Source organism: Lissotriton helveticus, chromosome 7, assembly GCF_964261635.1.
Source record: "Lissotriton helveticus chromosome 7, aLisHel1.1, whole genome shotgun sequence".
Lineage (NCBI taxonomy): Eukaryota > Metazoa > Chordata > Amphibia > Caudata > Salamandridae > Lissotriton > Lissotriton helveticus.
In genome coordinates, this window is record NC_136068.1 from 177,086,142 (window position 1) to 177,112,006 (window position 25,865).

At 44.8% G+C, this 25,865-nt stretch overlaps 1 protein-coding gene across 1 annotated transcript in view; it reads right to left on the reverse strand.

Moving 5' to 3' along the window:
• Positions 1-25,865, reverse strand: part of ZNFX1 (zinc finger NFX1-type containing 1) — a 115,329-nt gene that overhangs the window by 4,658 nt on the left and 84,806 nt on the right. The window contains exons 9-13 of the mRNA XM_078651884.1: positions 15,872-16,011; positions 13,703-13,857; positions 13,320-13,465; positions 12,880-12,990; positions 6,529-6,624 (exon numbers count right to left, since the gene is read on the reverse strand). Coding sequence (XP_078508010.1) covers positions 6,529-6,624; positions 12,880-12,990; positions 13,320-13,465; positions 13,703-13,857; positions 15,872-16,011 — 648 coding nt within the window. The remainder of the gene's footprint in view (positions 1-6,528; positions 6,625-12,879; positions 12,991-13,319; positions 13,466-13,702; positions 13,858-15,871; positions 16,012-25,865) is intronic.

Here is a 25,865-nt window from a genome sequence, read left to right on the forward strand (position 1 = left end):
ACACACTGAGGAAAATTAAACCCTTCCTCCCTGCCGAAGACTTCCAAACTGCTGTACAAGCTTTAGTCATCCCTCGAATAGACTACGGAATTGTGTCCCTCAGCGGACTCCCGCTATCCACAACAGCACCCTTAAGAGCCTCCCTGAACGCTGCCGCGAGACTCATTACATTATCAAGAAAGCATTCGCATATATCCCCAGACTTAAAGTCTCTAAAATGGCTGCCTTTTGAAGCCAGAATACAGCTAAAAATTGCAGTTATGACACACGCGGCCGTGCACCACAATGCATCCAACTACCTCGCTCAAAAATTGTCTATATCAGGAGGTTCGAGATCCAATAGAAGTACAAAAAATCTACTCCTGAAACCTCGTAGATTCCGGAAAGAGAAAACATACAAGCGCTCCTTTTCAGGAATGGCACCCAGGATCTGGAATGCGCTCCCCCCTGAAACCAGGCTTATCTCCTCCACTGCACTCTTCAAGAAAGAGGTGAAAACCATCCTTCTGGCCAAGATCTCCTGAACCTCATAGGTGCTGGATCAGAGACTCTGCATTGCTTTGTACCATTGTTCACATTGTCCTTTGGCACTATACTTCTACATGATGGGGACACTACTACGCTACTCCCGTCTACCGACCAATCTAGGATACACGCTGGTTTACTGATCCACTCTCCCGTTGCCCTCACTCAGTGTTCTCTCTATACTATAACACTGGTATAAGCCATCCACACACCCAAGGTGTACCTGAACACCCCTGTAGTGGGATCAATGACTTGTGCTGTCTTATATTACTTGTTTACCTGATTGTATATTGATATGTTTTATGTATGTTATTATTATTACCATGTTAATGACTACTACACTGCTCCCATTATCTCTGTTCATTCCTACTGTCCCTACCCTGTCTATGTGAAGCGCTCTGATATCTGTAAGGATCTTGTTCGCGCTATATAAAACTTTGAATAAATAAATAAATAAGCAAGTCTCTGGCAGAGTGACAGATGCCCAGCTTTCCGACACGGTCGACCAGGATCTTATGGTCGACCGTGTGGAAAGCTGCAGATAAGTCAAGCAATACTAGAATTGCTGTCCCACCTTGGTCCCGAATTGCTCTGACGTCATCTGCGGCTTTAATCAAGGCCGTTTCGGTCCCATGATATTTCCGGAAGCCGAATTGTGTGTCGTCCAGCAACCGGTGTTTCTCAATATATTCCGATAATTGAGAATTCATGGCCTTTTCGGCCACTTTAGCTAAGAAAGGGAGACTAGCAATAGGCCTGTAGTTTTTTAATTTGTTTTTGTCAAGGTTAGGTTTTTTTAGTAAGGGTTTCAATAAGGTATTTTTTAGCCAATTCGGATATGTCCTGGATAGCAGTATGGAATTACAGACTTGTGTAAGCACTGGAATGATGGAATCCATCACTGGTGGAAGGGCTGAGAAAGGACAAGGATCAAGAGCTGAGCCTGTTTTGATAGTTGAAACAACGGTCCTTATATAGTCACTTGTGAGTGCTTGAAAGCCGGTGAAAACAGTTACCGGAGGCATGCTGGGGGAGGTAGCGTTAACCGTAAGTGGTTTGGAGGTGAAGGCTTGGTATATGTCGTCCACCTTAGTAAAAAAGAATTTAACCAAGGCGTCGCACATTACTTGTGAAGGGGGGGGGGGTAAGATCGGGGGCATTGCCTGACAGTGTCTTAGTGATCTCATATAGTTGCTTGCTTGAGTTTTTGGCTTTGTAGATTTGTTCAGAATAAAATAGTTTTTTCGTCTTTACGATTATTGCTTTATAAAGCGCCAGGGATTCTTTATAACATGTCTTACTTGCCATATCATAAGTTTTCCTCCAGAGCCTTTCCTTATTCCTATTACTTTGTTTTTGTAGTCATAATTCTTCGGTATACCATGGCGCAGTCGGTTTGGATCTATTTCTGGATAGGGTTTTGATGGGAACTGAAAGCTTGGTGGCATGGCCAAGCCAGTTCTGGAATTGTTGTGTTGCCACGTTAGTGTCAGTGGACACCAGTGGACGGGTACAGTCCAACTGAGTTTTCAAATCGGAATGGTTTATGTTCCTCCAGTCTTTGAATGAACCTAGATCAGTTGAGATCGTTTCCATACTTGAATGGGTATTAATTGTAATTTTACTAAGTATAGCATGATGATCGGTCCATGGCATCGGTAAAATATCCGATATGTGCAGACCATCAACATTGGAGAATATAGCATCTAAGGTGTGCCCCGCCGAATGAGTAGCAGAGGCCACTAGTTGTTTTAGTCCCCATGTTTCCATGTCTGCAATAAGGGTGGAAGTGTCACTGTGATTGACTAGTTCTAAGTGAAAATACAAGTCGCCTAGGACCGTGAGTGACTTTTCTGTGGCTAATGATTCCATAATAGTGCTTAAATTAGCGAGGAAACCTGTCCTCATTCCTGGGGGGCGATAAAGCAGTATCCCCTTGAAGTTAAATAGAGCAGTGAGCTTGATTCCAAACTGCAGCGCTTCACATGATGTGGATGGGATAGGTGCAGTTCTAACTGTGAACCGGTCTCTGGCTATAATAGCTAGGCCACCTCCTCTTTTTCGCACTCTATCCTGACGGTAGGCTTTGTATCCGTTTGGTGCTGCGATTGCTAGATCTGGCTCCGAAGAATCGTCGGTCCACGTTTCAGTGACAAAAAGAATGTCTACTTTGTAATCGGTGATAAAATCCCCTATTTCCTGGCTGTGCTTACATAGCGAGCGCGCATTAATAAGAGCCATAACAATCGTGTCGTCTTTGGAGATAATTTGTTGATTGGTAGGAGCAGAGAGTGTATTTATGGGTATTGAGCTGTTACAGTGTGAGCAGAACGTAGTGAGTTCCTGTAGAGCAAGTTTGGGATCCAACCTTAGACAGCTAGGGGCACGCGATGGTCGGAGGTCCATTAAGGATGTATGTGAGTAAACCAGGTTCTGGTCAGTGTGCGGCTGGCCAGGGGTTAGGGCCCTTGGCCCGGTCCCGGCGCAGACGGGCTTGCCTTTGGCGCGCCACCGGCGTGCCCGCTGCGCGGACTGGGTGGTCTGGTGTTCTTATGCATATGCGAGGGGAGAAGGAGGAGGGCGGGAGGGGTCCAACCACTAGACTGCAACCCTTACCTCCTCAATATGGCGGCTGAGGTGGGTCGAGTAAGTGTCAGCGCCGGGTAACAGCAGCGCTGTGGGCAGGAAGAGCCTGTGGTGAGCCTCGGAGCGACGCTAGTCTCGCGCCGAGGTAGGGGTTTGTTTTAAAAGAGAACGCTTTAAAATATGTACAGTTTCTAAAAATACGCTATTTGCATTCAATAACGTCTAATCAATTGCACAAAGAGTAGAGCAAGATCCCCCGGCTTCCGCCTCAGGGGAGAAGTATGGAATTATCACGAAGGGTGGCTCCCCACCCTTAAGTAGTCTGGGAGGGCAGGAGGGGTCCAACCACTAGACTGCAACCCTTACCTCCTCAATATGGCGGCTGAGGTGGGTCGAGTAAGTGGCAGCGCCGGGTAACAGCAGCGCTGTGGGCAGGAAGAGCCTGTGGTGAGCCTCGGAGCGACGCTAGTCTCGCGCCGAGGTAGGGGTTTGTTTTAAAAGAGAACGCTTTAAAATATGTACAGTTTCTAAAAATACGCTATTTGCATTCAATAACGACTAATCAATTGCACAAAGAGTAGAGCAAGATCCCCCGGCTTCCGCCTCAGGGGAGAAGTATGGAATTATCACGAAGGGTGGCTCCCCACCCTTAAGTAGTCTGGGAGGGCGGGAGGGGTCCAACCACTAGACTGCAACCCTTACCTCCTCCTTATAACAGGCACGTTGCAGAAAAAGAGCTAATGCAGCACCAGAGCAGGGTCCTTGATAATACCACATTTGTGGTCATTGAACACAATTAATTGTCCAGGAATCAGTGTTCATACAGTTTACGTCACTTCACACATCACAGCTAAAACAGCTAAAAACTGAGCAGTAACACAGTGGAAGTAGCATCACAAATTCTATGCATGCAAACACATTACATGACCTTACAAAAGGCCAATGTATGCTGAACAAATTCAGAAAGAGATGGGGAGGGAAGGATCATAGGCAGTTCGGAATCTGGTATAGCCAAGGTTGTAAAGGAGCAGAAATGGAATTCTTAAACACATAAGGAGCTAAGATGATGATGATGGTAGCACATCTTGGTTGATTAGATACTTCTTGAAAGAAACAAATATGTCTTCATATCTTTACTGAACTGTAAAAAAACAAAAATAAAAACACAGGTGGAGTGTGAAACGACACTTTCCAGAGCAGATACACTGAGAGCATTTGTGAGACCAAACAACAAGACCTCTGTGAAGCTATCGCTGCTGTGAAGCAGTCATTCTGTGCTTACCTACTTCTGTTGTCGATGTGTGCTTGTAGGTAATAGAAGCTGCCTGAAAGCGCCTCTTTTGACATGGTTAGCCCCCACTTTTGCCTGGTAATTGATGTGGTTTTGATTGTAGTACACAGGGTACCTGCCAACCAGGTCCCCTATGCCAGTGTTTCTTCCCTAAAAACGATTCCACAATTGGCCCTTCATGCCCCTGTAAGTCCCTCGTAAATGGTACCTGGGTACCTAGGGCATTGGGACTGAAGAGGGTCCCCTAGGGACCCCTCACCTAGGCCAGGCAGACTGCTACTGCAGCATGCATGGCCTGGGGCAGACAAAATGACAAAGTCGACATGGCGCACTGCCTGTGTGCCATGCCAACTAGCACTGCCTAAGATATAGATAAGTCACCCCTCTAGCAGGCCTTACCAGCCCTAAGGCCAGGTGCACTATATCACAGGTGTGGGTATGTCTGCAGAGCAGATATGCCCCTACAATATTATGGTGTAATCCTTAATGATGTAAGTACCAGGGAAGCCATAGAGAGTACATGAGCTGGAACCTGGACAACTCGAGTTCCACAGCTCCATGATGGCTTCACTGAACACAAGAGTGTTTGATGCCAAACTATTCCTCTCAATAAACCACACTGATGCCAATGTGGGAGTAATTGTAACATGTACTCAGAGGACACCTCAGAGGTGCCCCCTGAAAACCTACCAATCTTGGTGTGGTCACAGACTGAATGTAAGCAGCCTGCCACCACCAGACATGTTCCTGGAAACCTGGGTCGAGAGGGACGAGAAACAATGCACATCCTGGGCAGAGGTGTCACAGCTGTCTACCCCCAGGATGGGCACAATGCTCGGGAGGGAAGCTTCAAAGGCCTACCGCCTTTGTAATGTGACCCCCTACATCTGCTGCTAGCAGCAGATGGCAGCCCACGGTCAACACCCCTACTTTTGGGGTGGAAAACCGACTGGAAAGCTTAAGAGAATAGGAGGTGTGCCCAGCTCTGCCAACTCCAACCCCAAGGCGGGGGAGGCAAGGTGAAGCACAGCTTTCAGTCCCGCCATCTTGAAGATGGGGAGACCCCTCCAATCAGGGCTAGGTCTATGCCCCCCTCCCTCAGGAGGATGGCTTGATTGAGGGTGTAGCCATCCCAGGTAAGGTGCCCACTGGCCCTACCTGCTAACACCCTACAACGCCCTTAAATTTAGCATTTAGGTGACTCCCCCAGACCTGGAAACTAGTTCCTGCCGAACTAAGAAGAAGTACGAAGAAGATGCCGTGCAGCGAAGTCTGAAGACGACTACTGACTTGGCCCCAGCCCTACTGGCATGTCCCCAGCTTCCAAGACCCTGCAAAAGAAGACGATACCTGTCCTGCAGCCAGCGACTTACTGATCCCGAGGAAGACTGCCTGCCCTTCGACATAGATCAGAGACTCTCAAGGAGAGCGGATCTGTCCCCAAGAAACCTACACAAAGGACTCAGGTGCCCTCCGGAACCGAGAGTCAAGCCCACTCTGCACCCGATGCCTCCGGCCTGTGTCCAGGTGGCCCATGGACCCAGAACAGGTTCCCCAGTGATCCCGACCTCAAGTCCAGCATTGGCTGAGCCCCTCCATGATGACACCTGCAACCTGAATCCAGAGGCTCACCCTGACCGCGACAGGCTTCGGTAAGAAGAATATGATGTCTAAAGACACCCCTCACCCGAAGCCCCTGGGCCTTAATGAGCCAAGCTGACGGTGCCCCTACGACCCCCTACATCTCTACTTACCTCTGTTGTCACTGGTCTCCCTCCTGCAGGCTCTGGTGCGACGCCTGCAGCCTGTGTGTCCAAAGCAGGTTCTCCATTGAAAAGCTTTGGGATGATGGACCCCTAATCAGTCAGCCCATCTGCGTAAGCTTCGACACTGGAGAAGATGGTAGCATCGCCGTCAGAAAGGTGAGTGTCTAAATAGAGTGGCATACCATTGGTTTAGAGTACCCTGTCCACCAAAATCTAATTTAGCCCTGACTTCCTTCAGCAACTAGGCTGCACCTCAGCTATTGCTGCTTGATATGATAACCAACTGATGGGTAAGAGGAATGATGCACCTCCATTTCACACACACACTATGACCATTCGGTGGCCCAGGTGAATACTCACCTTGATCATGTCATACTTCAGCACAGACGGGTGGTTAGTCAGCTCTTCGTAGATATGAGGTGTCAGGAGTCGAGCAATTTCTGGCCTCATGCGGTGCTGCAATGGAATAGATTCATTTAAAACAAGATAGTAGACATTGTGTGCAAGGAATATAGACGGGTAAAGGACGAGAGCAGAAGGGAAGAAAGAAAAAACTATGGGAGAGTAATATCTAAAATAAGAGTCACTTTCGAGGTGAGCAAAATGTTCACAGAGTCGAAGATGTATGAGAAAAGAAAACGTTAAGTCAGGTGTTATAGCTATGATGTGTAGAAAGGGAAGAAAAATATATGGGGAGATGATAGATATTTGTGATGGGGAAGAGGTACTGTTTTTTAATAACACTTCCTTTTTCTTGTAGTTTATGCCTATCTGTATGCATATTAAAGAAGGTGGTGTCAGGAAACATGAATTGGCATATTGGATATGTGGTAGCCATTGTTGCTGTATCTTAACAAGTACAAAGCTCAAAAATATATTAACAAACCTTTTAACTTAACTAGACCATATAGTTTGATACATTCTTGATAAACATGGCGCCACATAAGTATTACATTTGTTATTCCATTGCAAATTAATTACTATCAAATATAAGCAGTGCAATCCCTCATATACAGGTCTGTCTGTTTTACCAATGGCATGTCCCACTAAAAACCTCATGTATGGACACACAGTTTCCCCTTCCATCACCCTCAGTCTTTCTGGTGTGATCTTCATGACTGGGTGTAGGGAGCTAGAGAATAGTATTGTAGCTCTGTAATCCATTTTGGATCACCAGGATGATGTTATCCCATTCTGTAATCGTCACCCCACCCGTCTTTGTAGAAATGTCAATACATGCATCTCTGCAGCAGTCTATTTCTGCTGGGCTCTCATCTAATTGTGGGGAAAGAGGTACTAGGTGATAATATGTGTGGACAAAAGTGATGCTGGCCAGTAGATTCCAATGATAGCTCTGCTCTTAAGTGGGCCTCAGCCACTCCACCCAAAAATGGTTCACCTCCTTTCACTACCAATTTTAACCAAATGTATTACTTAATTGCCTCACCCTTTCTCGTCACATGTGATATGCCTCATTGAGGAAAGCAGCCCTTTTTGACATGGTCGTGCTCACCCCCAGGCTACCACCCCTAAGGTGGGCTAACTGAAGTGGACACGACTTTGCAGATTTGGCCAGCTTGATTGTGGCAAACTTAGTAACTCTGGAACAGGGTTATACCTACGGAAGTGTAGTGACCCCCAAGGGTAAGTTAACTATTGAACACTATCCCAAACTCCCCAGCACCCCTAAATTCAGTATTTAGAGGAGCTCCTGGCACCAGAAACTTCAGATCCTACTGACCTGAAAGAAGAAGGAGGGTGTAAAGAGTTGCATCCTGCAAGAACTGAAGATCCAGCAACTGACTTGAAGCCAACTCAGCTGGCCTGCCTACTACCTTCACCAATAGCGCCAAAAGCCAACTTGTCCTTCAGCTGCGGAGTTCCCAAAGCCCGGAAGACCTGCCAGACCTTCACCCAGGATCAAGACCTCCGGAGAAGTAGCGGACCTGCTTCCCTGCATCCTGCAGGCATCCAAAGACTCCTGGAAGGACTCCTGAAAAAGCAGACGCCTGAAGACACCACTGCACCTGTCGCCCTAATTAAAGTGGGCCAACGGTATCGAAGTGGTACCCTAGCCCTTCAGAGCCTGAATGCAGTGTGGTAACACCGCTCGTGGACTCCTGTGGAAGGTGGGCATTACCCTGTCCCAGAGTTGTGTGCGGCCAACACAAAGATGGCCACTTCTGACAAGTCGTACCCACAGCAGATTAGGCCACCTGTACTAGCATGGGATTGGGTACGCTTAGCTGACTAGCCAATTTCTTGGCTGTCCTGGTTTTAAAGGACTCTGGACAAAGGGAGGTTGGTTTCCTATCCCGTGAGGAGGGCCAGCACGCCATCAAGGCAGGAGCTTCTTTGAAGCTCACCAGCATAGGAGAGCTAATCAGTACGTCATCCTGAGGGATGGAGTGTGAATACCCTCTTCCTATGCAGGCTTTTTTTTATGACCTCCTGAGAGCAAATGCCCTCACCCTGGGAGGTCAGGAATCTGTCTTGGTGGCAGGCTGGTAGAGACCAGTCAGCCAACACACCAGAGGCTGTCATGTTTTCAGGGGGAACCTATGAGGTAATGTGGGAAGATGCCTCTTTTGATAAGGTTAGCCCCCCACGTTTTTGCATTGAAAATGATGTGTTTTCGATTGTGTTTGTATGAAATAGAAGCTGTGAGAAAGCGCCTCTTTTGACATGGTTAGCTCACACTTTTTACCTGGTATTTGATGTGGTTTCAATTTTAGTGCACAGGGTCCCAGCCAACCACGTTCCATGTGCCAGTGCTTCTTCCCTAAAACTGTTCCACAATCGGCAACTTCAGTTGCCTGTAAGTCCCTAGCAAATGGTACCCTTAGTGTCTAGAGGATGGGAACTGAAGAGGGTCCCCTGGGCCATGCCACTGCAGCTTTCATGTCCTGGTGCAATGAAAAATAACTAAGTCAACATGGCACACTGCCTGCGTCCCATGCCAACCAGCACTGCCTAAGATAAAGGTAAGTCACCCCTCTAGAAGGCCTTACAAGCCCTAAGACAGGGTGCACTATATGACTTGTGTGGGCATACCTGCATATTTAAGTCTATTTTTAGATATTTTAAGTTCCATGGAAGCCATAGAGAATACATGGGCTGTAAACTCAACAACTCGAGTTCCCCAGCACCTTGATGGTTTCTCTGAATTCAGGATTGTTTGGTACCAAACAACTCCTCTTAATAAGCCCACACTGATGCCAGTGTTGGGTTTATTAAACAATGTACCTAGAGGTGCCCCCTGAAAACCTACCAACCCTGGTGTGGTCTCCAACTTGCACTAAGCGCCTGCCAACACCAGACATGTTTCTGGACCACTGGGTCGAGAGCCTCTGCTCTCTGCAGCAAGAAACAAAGCACATCCTGGGAGGAGTTGTCACGCTTCCTCTCCAGGAGGGGCACAGTGCTTGAGAGGGAAGCTTGAAAGGCCTACCACCTTTATAATGCGACCCCAGCCTCTACTGCTAGCAGCAGATGGCAGCCCCCAGGTCAAACCCCATCAGCAGGAAAACTTCGGAAGAATAAGCGGTGTGACCCCCTTTGCCAACTCCAACCCTCTGGTGCTGGAGGCGAAGTCAAGTTATTTGGTGATTTCGCTCCAGTTTCTGCATGGGAGGCATGGCGTGGGCTTGTGTGCGGTGGGTTTTGAGAAGGAGAAATGGACGCAGTGGTGATCCGTCCAGAGAGGTTGTGTGGTGTGACTGAAGTGAATGTTGTTTCCTCTGGCGAAGATGGGGTCAAGAGTGTGTCCTGCCATGTGGGTGAGGGTGGAGATGAGTTGCTTTAGTCCAATGTTCAGATTCTCCAGGAGGGTGGTGGTGTTGGGGTCGCTGAGGTTATCTAGGTGGAAGTTCAGGTTTCCGAGCAGTATGTAGTCTGTGGAGCCTCTAGCATCAAATGAAACCTACCATTCCCTCTCAACACCTCCCCCTCTACTGTCCAACCTCTCATCTTGTTCCACATATGCTATATGGCAATGCCTTTCTGGCTACCCGAGGCGTCACAATGTCCGCCAAGACAGCCATCTTCCACGCCAGTGCCCTCTTGGTCAACAATCAGAGGAAACTTCTTAATTGGTAGTTACTTTCAGCCCATTAAAAGTTAAAATCTTAATACATAATCTACAGGACCATCCACACAACTGCAAATGCAAGGCACATACTTTATAAATTAAATTAAAGAAATAAAACAGACATGGAAGTATGGTACATAGCCTGGGGGAGAGGTAGCTATGTATAGTAACATGGGATGGTGAAGTGAGTGTACATAGATATGAGTATGTCTAGAGCGAATAAGGTACATGGCAATAGTAGGTAAATACAAATCAGTAGAAAAACCACTACTCTCTGGCGTACCCCAGGGGTCTAGCCTTAGCCCCACACTTTTTAACGCCTATATGGCCCCATTGATTAACTTGATATCGTCCTTCAATATAGAGACCATATCATATGCGGACAATACGCAGCTTATTCTGGTTTTGGACAACTACACCACTCCAGACGGAAGAAAACCTAGGCCTATGCCTTACCGCTACCTTCAAATGGATGAAAAATAACCATCTAAAGTGTAATTCTGAAAAAACTGAAATATTACCATTAGGACAAGGGAATGCTTTCTCTCCTAAGACTTGATGGCCAGCCGACACCACGCCCCCGCGCCACCCAATATACTGTGAATGTGGTCAGAAACCCAGGAATAACATTTGATGCCACTCTTTCCTTCAAACAGTAATCACTGGCAGTTGCTGGCACGTGTTTCCATATAATAAAAACTCTCAAAAAGTGTTTTGATCTGCTGCCCATCTCAGCTAGACAGACAGTTGCATTGACTCTAATCACGTCCAGATTGGACTACTGCAACAGCCTTTATGCAGGTGTCAACAAGTCAGTTTTGCACAAGCTTCAGATGGTTCAACATGCAGCAGCACGTTTAGTGCTGAAATGGCCCAGGAGGTCCTCTGCATCAGCAGCTTTAGAAACACTTCACTGGCTGCCTATTCATAAAAGAGTGCTATTCAAGGTCCTGATAATTACCTTCAGGACTGTTCACTCCTCAGGTCCTTATTAACTTTGAACCAGATTTATGCGCTATACGCCCTCCCGGAGTCTTAGGTCGTCTAACGCTAATCTGTTAAAAATACCAGCTTTTAGATTGGTCTCGAAAGGAGGGAAATCGCTTGCAGTGATTGGGTCTAAGACATGGAATAAACTCCCAATCCAGCTTCGCCAGATCCAATAGGAGACTCTCTTTAGGAAAGCCCTAAAGACCTGGATCTTTTCAGCATAGGATGCCCTGTGCAAAACTCTGATCTAATACCTGTACCCTTGCTTTGGCAGTCACCCAGTAGGCTTCCAACTCTGGGTACCCTTCAGAGCCAAGATGCTCCTCGGAGTGATAGTAGCGCTCTACAAGTGTCTAATTACATTACATTACATTACAATAAGAGAGGGATTCATTACATAGGAAAGATAGCTGTAAAGAGAAGAGAGCTGTACCAGGCAGGAGAAAGGGAAAAGTAATCAGTAATAAATGTGTGATAAGCCATGTCGGGAGAGAATTCATCAAGGGAGAGAAAAGCAGTATATGTAAAGGACAGAAATGTAGAGAAAAGGAACCGACAACAAAAGAAAGGCCTGAGACACATACATAAGTGCGGTGTGTACTGGGAGGATGTGGAAAATGTATGCCATGGAGGCTATATGATAAATGGGAGATGAGATCTCTAAGTTCAAAGGTTATAGGGATAGATGTAGAGAAAAGAGTAATGGAGAGTGAAGTATTAAAGTGGAGATAAGTTCAGTGAAGACAATAGAGGGATGTGTTACTTTTTGTGCAGCCTATTCCATACATGTTTCTCATCAATCATTTAACTTGCATTTTCCATTATCTTCTGTTAAGCTTCTAAATTGGTCAATGGCTTAAACCACCTACTGTATACATCATTATGTAGCCTTTTGTCAGTAGTAATCATATTTATAGAGGAATAATAGGCTTTTTAAAATATTTTTGAGGATGATACATAGAGCATTATTGTAATGGGCAACGATAGCATTTGTTAGAAAAAATGTGCAATTTATGACATGCATTATGCAAATGTTCACTATTACTATACTATTTTTCGCGCACCACATCACACCTATGCATAGTGACAACACTTTGCCTTTATAGTCTTCTCCCACAACTACAAAGATGTTACTTTTATTAATCATCTCTCTCCCACCTGACTTACCTATCTCGCACTTCACTCACAATTCTCACACTACTTACCTCTCATCCAATGATTCGACTCCCATTCCACTATGCTTTATTCCACAGCAGTGGCTTCATTCCCATGACACCCACCTTTCCAAACAAGCTCATATTTCCCATCTTAATCAAGTTACTTGCATCAAACTCACCCAGCTCCCAGTCCACTCGCCCTTCAGCTTTCTTCACCCACCACACCACCTTGTACATTATACTCACTGTCCTCGTACAGCTCCCATCCACTTTGCTCCACTCCTTCCAAAGCGTAACTTCTACACTCGCTCCTCACTCACTACTCACCTACCCCAGGCATGTTTTTCTCTCCCACACCAATTACCCCTCCCCAACTTCGCTCTTCTCTGTCCCCCCACACAACTATTACATCCATCTCTCTTCTATTAACTGATCCTACTTCCAGCCCAATAATGTCAGTCCCAACTCACTCACCTGGTAATTTAAACGAACGAAGGGAAAGTTGACCCTGATCAGCCGCTCAAAGAGTGAGACCTCCAAATTGAAGTTCTTGGCTAAGTCATACACGTTGGGACTTGGGCGCAGCTGCAAAAGATGGCAATAGTCAAACATCAGGCAATCTCTTCTCTCTCCCACATCTAATCCATCTCACCCTTTCTTGTGTTCTTCTGTCCCACCTTCGATCCTATTCATGGTTGAACTTTATGTAGATTGGTTGCCCATCCTCCCCATTACCAGCAATGAAATTTAGGACTAGTCATATCACGGAAACATGCACATAGCAGCATGTGGTTGCCCTACCATTACACAACTAATAGGGGGTCAGTCATCTACAGACCTGCAGTGGAAGGGGGATTTTAAAGTGAGATCATATTGGGAGGAAGCCATTTGGCCGAATGCAGGGGTGTAGTCACCTGCTGATGGTCTCCAATGAGTATCAGGTGGTTGCACGCCTTGCTCAGTGTGGTGATGGTGTGCGCTTCCAAAACCTCAGCAGCTTCTTCAACAATCACAATCCGTGGAGACACTTCCTGCAAGATCTGGCGGTATTTTGCAGCACCTAGTAATGGAAAGGAGGATAGAGAATATTGTAACTCACTGAATCAGCACGAACCAACCAAATATTGTTTTCAATATCACCTCTTGTCTGCTTCAACAACTTATTCATCTGGATCATGATTAATATGGTAGAGGGAGGGCAGACAGTATTCAGACATTTTCTGGTCATCTGTCAGCCACCCCACTAAACAACAACTGCTTTGTGATTCAGCTAATAGAAACAGTCCTAATAACTGACCTGTGGTTGTCATGCCAATGACTTTGGCTTCCCTCAAAATACAGAGGTCCTCCTGCCGTCTCAGCTCAGCCATCCTTTCAGTTGCTGACTGGTAGTCCTTTTCGTGGAGCTGTATTCGCCGCCGTATGTCTGCCTGGTACTTCTGGAGCCAATACCTTGAAACACCCATGATAAAGAGACATGACTAGGCTGCAGTTGAACAGCAAAATACACCTCACTATGTTTTACACAGAAGAGCAATTGTGAGTGCCAGCTGCAATAATTTACACAAGGCTCTGATTTAGGGAATGACTTTTGGTGTTTCTGTAAGTTTTGATACTTGTGGCCAGGCAGGACGTGGCAGAATAGAGTGACCTGTTCTGTTAGTGGAAGTTTCTTGGGCGAGAAATGATCTGCTTTCCAACAGAATTATGAACATATTCACTATCACTACCATGTACAGAACATCAACATTGTGCAAAGGATTTTCTCCAGTAAGGATAAAATGTAGCAATATTTCCAGAATACACCTGACTCTCTGTTTCACTGCTTCTGGTTCTGGCTGAGGTGAAACCCAGTGGATTGAAGTGTCTTCTGCCGGGTGCCAGCCAATGAAGTCAATAGTGCAGACCAGGGTTCCTATAGAGCCCTAGTGTTCAGGTAATGGGCCTACATGAGTTCAGTCAACAGTGTCCAGTGAGCATACATTTCACCCAAAAAGAACCAAAGGACTTCACATATTACCGCTTGGAATAGAGCTCATGGATAACAGCTTATCCATATCTATAAATATCTATATAGGCAGAACCATAAGAGTTAGAACGATGATTCAAATACTTCCAGAATTAGGATGACCTCCCCCGGGCAACTGAACCAGACTCCGTACCAATTAAAACCCATGATTTGACAACTCCACGATCCAAGCATTGTAGATTTTTGGTCTTTCATCTCTTGGACAGCCACAATGCAAGGATCATGTGGTTCTTGGTTCACGGAGGTGCCATACAGGCAGAATTTCCAATCAGCTGGGTCTTCTGCAGGTCTTCCTGGGATCAGGTCAGTTCCTCACTCCAGACAGAGTGATCCTCCTCGTGCTGTCAGCTCCTATTTTTTCTCAGCTCAGGGCACAACAGCATGGCTTCACGCAGGCTTTTCTGGCTTAGGACCAGTCTGGAGGGATAAAGCAATCCAGTAATTCTACTCTCGAGGAAATATCCTTTCCTGCTCAGCAGTCCTTCTCGCCCTCCAGATTTTCAACCTCAGCTGGCTCAAAAGGGAAACTTAGGATGCAAGAGTGAAACAGAGGTCTCCTTTATTCAAAGTTCAAACACTCATCCAATCCTGGCAAAGTGCATCTGACAGCTGTTCAGTCTTCCCAAGCTTGAAGTGGAGATTCACAGGTCGGTCTAGAAGGGGTCATCTGGTTATGGAATGGCAGCTCTGACAGTTCCCCCAGAGGACCAGTAATAATACAGGAATGGAAGGATCACTTCATTACATAGGGAGTTTAGCCACTGATCTTCCCCCTACGCCCTTTACACCTGTAAGTAGCAGGCACGGTGCATGGTTAAAGAGCATACCGAGTGCACTGTAAGCGCAGAGGTTGACTGGTGGCTGAACACTGTGGCTGATACATTCATGGCTTCAGGCAAACAGAGTGTGGCTCAAGGCTATACTCTCTGTATGCATATGTCTTTTCAACAAGTTTGCTTGCTGCAACACACACACTTTTTGTGCAGATCGTAAATATTCATGCGCATACAATTCTGAATTAAGTGTACACAACTGTCATAATAAATAATGTTTTTTAAGCTGGGAATGGAGTGTAAAAGGGATGTACAGGTTTTATGGGTCTATACATTTTCTAAAATTAGCCATACTTTGTCCTTCAAAAAGCTAGGGATGGCGATGTTACTGAGAAAATGTGACCAGTTAATAGAGGATAAGAGGTTAATAGCAAATGCCAGCTGTGAGAGTAGAAGCTCTATAATTTAATTGAGTTTTTTGGGTAGATTATCTCATATGGATGGTATCCTTCTGTTAATAAAGATGGATGGTGATGTATATTTAAGTGTACCTAAGAGATACTTCATGGTATGGATGGAGATTACAAGAGAGTTGAACTGCACTATGTTGGTAGAATGTCTGGAATCTATTTCAATGTTTCAGTAGAGGATCTGGAGTTCTTACCTGTAGAGTCGCCATCGAGATTTAAGGTCAAGGGTCCACAGATCGTGGATATCCATGGCCTCCGCATCTGTCATGAAGTTCAGCTTTCGCAGTTCTGATTTCATCTTTCGCTTCATCTTCTTCTTCTGGTCACCTTGTACCTAGAAGGGAAGCATAAGGAGGTCAGCCGTGTGGGGCTCACGGTGAGGCTACCATCTCCAGTCGGACATCTGCTCCCAATTGTTTTATCTCCAGCAATTTTCTTTTCCTGTCCCTGAACTCTCCTTTCCTCCCACCAGTCCCTCATCTCCCTTCGCCGCTGGTTTCGTTATTACGCTCTTCGTGCCACTGGAATCAAGCTATCCTGGCTAAAGAAGGGTGTAACCCTGAAACCGGTCCTAGGATGCTTGTTTCCAGTCCACGGAGAACCTGGCTTGGCAGTACGGGATGGACTGTTCCCATGAGGCACAGGGTCAAGACTGATTTGCATATGGCTGGGTTCAAACTGGAATGGCATGGTGAGCATAAAAACGATGGATTAAGGCCCAGATCTCTGTACTGGGGTGAATGTATGACATTGTTCTGCATTCTGTCTATCAACTGTTGTTTTTGCATCGCACAAGGAGTGCAACACACCCACAAAATATTTAAAGTGAAGGTCATGTCAGCCTGAAACAGCTACTCTGCCCAATTTCTTCCTGTTTTTGCACTCAGATACATCACATTACTGAATGTGAAGAATTCAATGAAGCCGTGAAGCTCCTGAAGCTTCTCCCTTTGCCAACACCTGGGTACACTTTTCTGGTTTATGAATAAATGACAGTTGCTGCATACATAAATACTATTCTAAATGGGCTTGTGATCTTCTGTTAGGGCGGTAATAAAAAGCAATACCAGCATTTGGAAAGCCTATTTCCTTGATTTATTTATTTTCTGGTTTTCAGTGGCCTGGACAATGTCTATCTATGCAGTCCTCTGAGTGCTTTACAGTCTAATAGCATGTAAACAGAGTAATTGAAAACAGTAATTACAGTAGTCGGATAGAGTAAAATATCTAGATAATGATGCTGGGTAAATCCAACCCATAAGTGTTATGAATATATCATAAAGGATACCAGTGTTTTGTATTTGCTTATGAACAGATTGTGGTCGGATGATTCAGAAGTATAACAATTTCCTAACAAACTAGTGATCTTGTGTATTTATTCATTTACCATTAACATAAGAAACGTGTGAGGATGTGGGTTCTCTTTTACAGTATTTTTCTCTGGCTAACTGATGTACGTGTTTCAACAATCTATTCCAGATGGGGCCGTCTTCAGGATGTTTATCATATTCTCCACAAAGCACATTTGGCATATCAGAAGGAGGGTTTCCTGCAAACTACAGAGACCCTGAGGCTTCAGCAACATAAAGTCAACGATATAATCTCTACTATACCATTGTTTGCTAGACTCCTAAATCAAAAGTTAGTTATGAGTGGTCCAGTTGGGTCATATGTTGGTGCCCCGCATAGTTGGTCTGTATCCACTACAATATTTAAGCACAGTGTCTTGTTCAGTAGGTATTGTGTGGTCCCCATATTAAGATGTGCCTTTAAAATCAATAAGAATAAAAAAAAAATCAGTAGGCCTGCGAGTGCAAGAATGTCACAAAAATGCCTTGCAGCATCTAAAACCGGAACACAAGCCAAAGCGTTCAAAGAAAAAAAGAGGCATACACCACCCACGAAAGCCGACTAGTACACTGCATGCTCCAACAGGAGTCATTCAAGAAGTGCATGTAGACATATGTTGTCTGAATCTATTGCTTGTGAAAACGAGCACAGACTTCTCCTAAAACTTGTGATCCTTAAGATGGGATGTAGGGCGAGAGATGAACCCCAGAGGAGACTCGCTTTTCAGAACCCCTGTGTTGCATGGAAAATAATGGGCTTACACGCAAGATTTGGGTGGCAGAGACAAACACCGCACTATCTACCAGTATACTTTTCTTAAGGCTACTGTAATAACTATTGCCTACCTCCTAAAACCAGCCACCTAACTTGGTTTCCAATAACACACAAATTTTAACACACATTTGGAGAGGCAATGTTAAGATTAAAATTTCTGGCTAAAATGCCATGCAATTTCAACATAGAGATGACAGGATTGATGGTCGTCCACGCAGTTTTTATGACGATTATAAATATTTTATTTCATTGCAGTGCATCCACAGCCAACGCGTTTCGCCCAACACGGGCTTCTTCAGGGCTTTTTACTTCAAATCACACACAGTTGTGACCCTTACAGCAAAATTCCATACGACAATTACTTCAGTGTTCAGTGTAAATATTAGTAAAAACATTTTTTGGACAGCAAGGCCTTTGTAACTCTGAGAAGAGATTTCCTAGTTTGCATGCTGCTCCGACATGAGCTCTTTTGTGTGTTAAAAATAATGGGCTATACACACTCGCAAAGTGGAATTTGCTATACTACACAAGCACTATCTTGGAGTTGGACAGGATGACTTTGGGGCCTCTTGGAGTCAAGGACTTCCTCTACCCTCTGATACAGTTGAAAAAAATGGCAGCTGATGTGGAGCCAGCAGTCTGGAGTTCCCACTATGCCACGGTTGAAGGAGACAGCGGGCTTTACACTATATGGACTTCACAGACTTGAAAAGTTAATAGCGAGTGCCATCAGGGAAAGCACAGACTCTACCAGCTCCTCTGCAGACCTGAGATGGCAGCAGCAGGTATAATGGAAAAGGAGCAAATGTGACTGTATGCTGTGGCGGACTGCACTTGCCTGAAGCACAGCAGCTCTTCAGAAAAGAGGGACTTATAATAAAGAATGCAGTTACTGGACTCCTGATTACTACTGTAGATGGAGATTCCCTGTGACCGTCTTATGCTTTGGTAAACAGCACAGGTGCCTCACAAATACGACTTATCCAGGATTTCTAAATGTGAGGCAAAACATTGATCTCCGCTCCCCACCCAACAGATACGAATCATCGCCAGAGGAAAGAGTCTGTCTCATGAAAGGAATCTTCAGTGCCTCCAGGACAGGAGTTTGCAAGCCCTTCAATCAAAGAGCTTCAAATAAATGATATTAAGGTTGTGACAGTCAATATAGACATGTAAATGTCAGCAACATGAATGACACCCAGTATGAGTGCTCATGTGTTCATCAATGTGTCGCAAGTACAATAATTCAATTGGAAGCTAAACATGAACGTCTCAAACATTTCCTCCAGCATAGCGAACATGCACCTCTTGAAAAGATCATTGGAATATAATGATTATACAGTGATAACACTGCTGATAATCACTTCTCTCCTTCATCCCCATTCATTACTTCATCATGGAACATGTCGGGAAACCCTTTATTAATAGCTTCATAATCTAAAGATACTAAAATGTTATTTTAATACTATGGGCCTCATTTATATATTGACTGATGACCCGTTGTTCCGCCAGGGAGAAAAGTAAACTTCTACATCACCCTGGTGAAGGGACCGCCCACCAAATTTATTAATGACTGCCAAATTTATAAAACATTGCTATGAGCCGCAATCATGGCGATTTCTGTCTGTATCTTGGATATAGGCTTGAACAAACACCCATCTTTTTCATTGGTTCCTGTCCTTTAGAAATGCTGTTTTTTTATTGGCGAATACACTTAGTAGTCCCTCCTTTTGGAATTGTGTATCCTCCCATGAGGTCTGCCCCTCCTACATGTGTTCTTACTGTTTAGGTTATTTATACTTAGAGAGAACTCTATTTTTTTTTATTGGCCTGCCTCTTTGCTTGTTAACTGTTCCGTTTACTTGTGCAAATGAAACTTCGGGGGCATCATTTGCTTGTGTCGCATTATCTCCTCTGCCTCCTCCTCAACCCTCCCACAACACTGCTTCACATCCCTTAATCTCCCCTGCCTCACCCCTCCCACAATATTGCATGCATGTCCCCACCACCCCTCGCAGGCCACTGCTGTTTTGCTTGATTTATTTTGTTCTTCACTTTACAAACGCTTTCATTTATATTGCACACCTAGCCATGGGCTCTTTGAAATTAAACAATCAGCCCATTATCACAGGCTGTTGAGCCTGACAGCAGACTCAACTCAGATCCCCAGCTCACCAGTTGGCAGCTCTCACCAATGCGATACACTTTGTTCGCCCTAAGTGTGGCAGGGTATGCTCAGACGTGAGTCCCTTGTTCACTTGGCCACTGGATTCAAGATAGCCTGGCTGATGAGGATTATGAATCCGAAACCGGTCCCAGGATGCTTGTTTCCGGTCCAGGGAAGACATGGCTTGGCAGTTCGGGCTGGACTGTTCCCATGAGGCACAGGGTCAGACTGATTTGCATATAGCCATGTCTGAACTGGGGTGGCTGAGTGAACTAAAGAATGGTGATGGATTAAACCCAGATCAGTTGACTGGGGGTGAGTGTTTTTGATTTGTTCAAACGCTCCGTCCATCATCCCCTTTTGTAGCTCACACCAATGCACCAGTCCATTGCCTAGCCATGTTGCAGGGTGCAGTAACATATGTGGCCAAAAGAGGTCCCATGGGAAACCTACTGACAGCCTTTGGTACTGCACCCTCACAACACTGCTTGTTTGAACGTGGAGTCGGAACTACCAGTTTCACTCTCAGCCTAAGGCACCATTGAAGGTGTATTTTTTTATGAACTACAACCGGGTTCTTTATTTTATTGTGAGAAGGCATATCTATTGCATAAGTAAAACACATTGGCATTTAAAATGCGAATAGCTCCAACTCCAAAAAATACAAGACCTTTTGCATTTTCAATGCTTGTTCTGTTTCGCATAGGGCTCCACCAGCAGGACGGAGCCCTGTACCAAAAAGGTTCATTTAAAAAAAAAAAATGTAAAAGAAAATCCCGAAAGGTGATTCTTCTATGATGCGGGGAAGCATGTAGCAGTTTTCACTGCACCTTACCGTCAGGGTTTTCCTGGTGGTGACGGGCAGTGAAAACTGACTTGTCATTCTGCCCAACTAAATTAGGTTGATGGAATGACAGTTCAACCTCCAACGGCCCGTACTCCGCGGGCCATTGGAGGATATTAATTACAGCAGATACGGAATAGTCTCAGCTGTAATTAACCTTAGGGTCCACCCGCATTTAAATGCAGTCGGCTGAGAGCATTTTTGGGAGTTAGGATACTCCATCGCAACAGAGTATACTTAAATTAAAATCTAACAACGACATAGGAACTATGGTACTAGTTTTGATTTATCGCCCACCTATACCTATGCCGTCCTTCCCTATCTCTCTTTCTGAGCAACTGGCTGGCCTGACCGTTGACTTTGACAAAGTCATTATGATAGGGGATCTTAATTATTGGTATAACCACCTGGAGGCAGGACCTCACGCCTCAGAACTCTTTGAGCTTCTTTCCAATGTAAATTTTTATCAACATGTCCAAATCCCCACCCATGATAAAGGTCATATTTTAGACCAAATCTGGTCACACAATATCCCCATCTCCAGCCCTACTGCATCACCCTGTATATGGTCTGACCACCACCTGCTGCAATTTTCCATCACTTTGCAGGGCAACTTGAAAACTCCTGCGCCCCGGGGGAGGGTCGGCCAGGAAATGGAGATCACTTAGCCTCCCGGAGTTCTTATCCACCTTGACAGACTCCTTCCCGGTTCAGGACCAGGACATTAACCTGATGGATAAAGCACTCAATGAGTGGCTTTCATCTGCCTGCGAGGCACATGTCCCCCTAACAAAGTTCTCTCGCGCTCGTCGAATGGACGCCCATAGGGGGTTTTCCACAGATTTAAAAACTCAAAAATTAGCACTCCGTCAATCAGAAAGAAAATGGAGGCAGGGCTATCATGAAAAAGACAGACGTTCATTCACGACAGCCCGGAGGAATTATAATAGTTCATCCTAGCCGCTAAGGCAGCCTTTTTCTCTGATAAAATCTCTACGGCTCATAATAAATCGAGAGAAATTTTTTAAGTAGTCAACGATCTATGTAACGATACCCGCACCTCCCCCTCCCAACCCCGACTCAATCACTGTGCGATCAACTCAATGACTTCTTCAGGGAGAAGATTGATATTATAAAAGCTAGCATCCAGACGACTCATACCAGGGCAATAAGCAAGGAAATTTGTGAAAACCCACGCAAACTTCAGTCTATCCCCCATATTGATTTTCCCAAACTGGTGGAGCTTATGAATCGGGTAAAGTCTAGTTCCCCCAATGATCCTTGCCCCCCGCATATTCTGAAGGAAGTTTATTCCATATTACCTCAGGGAATCCTTCCACTTCTGAATAAATCTTTATCACTTGGAATAGTTCCAAACTCATTCAAAAATGCCATTCTGGTCCCATTAATTAAAAAGCCAGGCGCAGATGTATCTGTGCTCTCTAACTATCGGCCCATATCTCTTCTTCCGTTTGGGGCCAAGCTGCTTGAAGCTCATGTGGCCAGTTGTATCTCTAATTTTATCGAGACATCCGACTACATTGAGCCAAATCAAGCCGGGTTCCGCCAGGCACACTCCACTGAGGCGGTTATTCTTGCGGTCCTCAACACGTTAAGGTTTAATGCCGACAATGACGATCATCAGGCCCTCGTACTCCTGGATCTATCGGCCGTGTTCGACACGGTGGATCACACCATCTTATTACACCGTGTCGAACAAGCCGGCCTTAGCGGGTCGGCTCTTGCCTGGGTCAAATCCTTCTTAAAGGACCGATCCCAGGCAGTCTAACTGGAAAACTTTATGGCACCTAAACTCCCCACTACATGCGGTGTCCCGCAGGGCTCGTCATTGTCCCCCCTATTATTCAACCTATACCTGAAACCATTGCTGCAGTCCCTAAAAAATAGGAAAGTCACCATCTACAATTACGCAGACGACCTGCAACTGGTCTTCCCTTTAAACTCTGCGGACGCGGCTGAAGAATTTCAGTCCACGATGATGCATATTCAGGGCTGGATGGACGAGAATCACTTAAAGCTCAACCCCGGAAAGACTGAGCTGGTACTCCCTGGTAAGAGCGCGACTAGTTGGGGCCCTCACTTTTGGCCACCCTCGATGGGATCCCCTCCTAAGCCTTCTCAATCGGTGAAGAGCCTTGCAGTTACCCTTAACGCCGACCTTTCTTTGAAAAACCAGGTCGGAACAGTGATTTCTTCCAGCCTCTTTCAACTTTGAAAGATCAAGAAAATCGCCCATCTTCTGACACATTCTGCCCTCATCCAAGTGGTAATTGCCTTGGTTCTTTCTCGCCTTGATTTCTCTAACTCGATATATCTGGGCCTTCCCCTCACTCTATCCAAACGACTACAGATCGTCCAAAACCAAGCTGCCAGGTTAATATTCAAAAGCAATCCCAGGACTTCGGCGAAACCCTTGCTAGCCTCTCTTCATTGGCTTCCTAATGGGTACCGGATTACATTTAAAGTAGGATGCTTAGTTCACAAGGCCCTCCATGGCAAAAGCCCAAGGTTCATTAATCATCTAATAAATAAATATGAACCGACTCGCAACCTTCGCTCTGCCCATCAGTCCCTCCTCAAGCTGCCACTGTACAAGAGAAAACGACTTGGCGGATGTCGATTTGCTTACCTTGCCCCTAAGACTTGGAACAGCTTTCCCCTGTCTCTTCGGTCCTGTACTAACCTGGTGAAATTTAGGGGTGCTTTGAAGACCTGGTTATTCAAGCAAGCGCACGGTTAGACTATTTCCTCACCATCTATCTCCTCTCAGCGCCATGAAACCTCTGGGTGACCGTGCGCTTGACAAATTCCGAATAACATAACATAACAGCCAAGAATTAAATTAGCCCCTATGTGAACAAACGGGTACTGCATTCATATTTCCTATCATATTTGTGGGAGATTCAAGTTAGTTATCTGTAGCTATTCTTGAATGTAATTTGTGGTTTTCACTAATAAAAATAGCTAAAGAAAAAAAAAAGAACCCATAGACAACTAGTCCCTTTGCAGATAGCCTTTGCACCTTGTCAGTAATGCATGCTTAACTTATTATCTGCCAACGCATATTTTGTGCTGAGCTTAAGAGAAGTGTATGAGCGGGGGCTGCACTCTAAGTGTTCAAGCTTTAAGCAAGTTAAACCAGTGCGTGTGCTGTGTTAGGATTAGTGCCTGCACACTTTAAATATAGACTGTATATGGCCTGGTGCCAAAAGGCCACCAGGACTCCAAACACGCACAACAAAATTATGAAATACTCCTTTTGTCAAGCTGTCAAGTATTTTATCTAGTATAATTCATCACAAAAAATTCATATTACTTCAATCATCATATGTTTTTGTATGGTAAATCACGAACAATCACAAAAATTCATATGTACATCAAAACATCAATATTAAATCAATAAATCATAGAATGTATTCAAAACATTGCAATAACACCCAATGCATTTCGGGGCCATGCCCCTTCGTCAGGGGTCTGTATAGAAAGAGAAGAAAGAAAGAAAAAAGAAAACCTTATTACTCTTGATCTCGAGGGGGATAGGTGTATGTGTACTAAGTCTCTAGTTATTTACTTGTTGCTTACCTAATTATTGCTGTTTTGTGTGTTGCCACTATTGTAAATAGTGTGCAATATCTTCTCCCTGCAAAGTTCTGTGGAGAACCAGTATAGTTATTTATTGCAAATAATGCAATCAATTGGCTGATTTTTAGTGAATTGCCATCACTTATATAAATCTGAGGCGCTCACCTGAAGTTGTCAAAAATGCGTCCAATCTGAAAAAACGTGAGTGGACATATTATAATAAACCTTTAGTAAATGCTCAACTGCAACGAAGTTTGAACAAGCAATCAGGAAGGAAATGCTATTTACCTGTGGGGTATGTATTAATTCTAAACCCCAGTCAGTCGTTGTTTTATCAAGGTTGCCTGCAAGACATTGAAATTAAGGAGTGGGAGTTAAATGTATTGCCAGAAGAATGCTGACTTTCATCGCCTTCGAAGGGCGCTTCCGCTTACCTGCGGGATGGGAAATGTGACCGGTCCCGCTCTACTTCTTAGGAAAACACGTCCGTTCTAAGAAAAAGAACGCGTGTTACTAAACTTAGCCTCAGCGCGCATACTTCATTTGAACAGAATCACGGTAACCAAGATTTTGGTTTCTTACCGGCTGCTAATGCAAGTATTCGCCAGGAAGAGCTCGCGCCTCCGCGTTCGAGTAAACTGAGAGTTGACACTAAGTCCCTTTTTGATGTTCGCTAGTAACTTCAACATTGAAGTAGGACTAGGAAGGCAATATGACGGCCATTTTAGAGTGGTGTTTTTGCGGGTAAACATATATGTAAACTGCCTGAAGTGAAGTGTGTAATAAAGTTATGTAGAAAAAACGGGTAAACTAGAAGATGAAAAAGAAAAAGGTCAAGATTAGGATAATTTGAAAAATTCCACTGTCAATGCAAGACGTTCTCTAGCTATTTACATACTAGGCCTTATTATATTGGAAATTTTAACAATCAAACAATCGAATTTAAATAATAAAGTGTCACATTCAGTACAAAATAATATCTGCCTTTGTCATTATTATGGAGTTTTCTGAATTAGTGTTTTGTGTTAGGTATGCGCTCACATGTGAGAGTGTCCTAAGGGTACCCATGTTTTCAAGTTCTTGTGTCATTATAGGAAACATGCCATGTCCATTTTGTCGTTGAGCCCCAAGGGGGTCAATGTCTGTAATTTTCGAATCCAAAAAGCCTCTCTTTGCAGTAGGATCTTGGAGTTGTCCAAGCCCAGTCGTTGTGGGAGTAATTCAATCACCTGAAATCGTAGCTGTGCAATGGTGTGTCCAGCTTCCCACCAATGTTTTGCAAGTGGCGATGTCAAATTCTTGTTTCTGATTCGGCTCTTGTGTTCAGATAATCGCAATTTCAACTTGCGCTCTGTTTTGCCAACGTATATGAGGCAGATATTATTTTGTACTGAATGTGACACTTGATTATTTAAATTCGATTGTTTGATTGTTAAAATTTCCAATATAA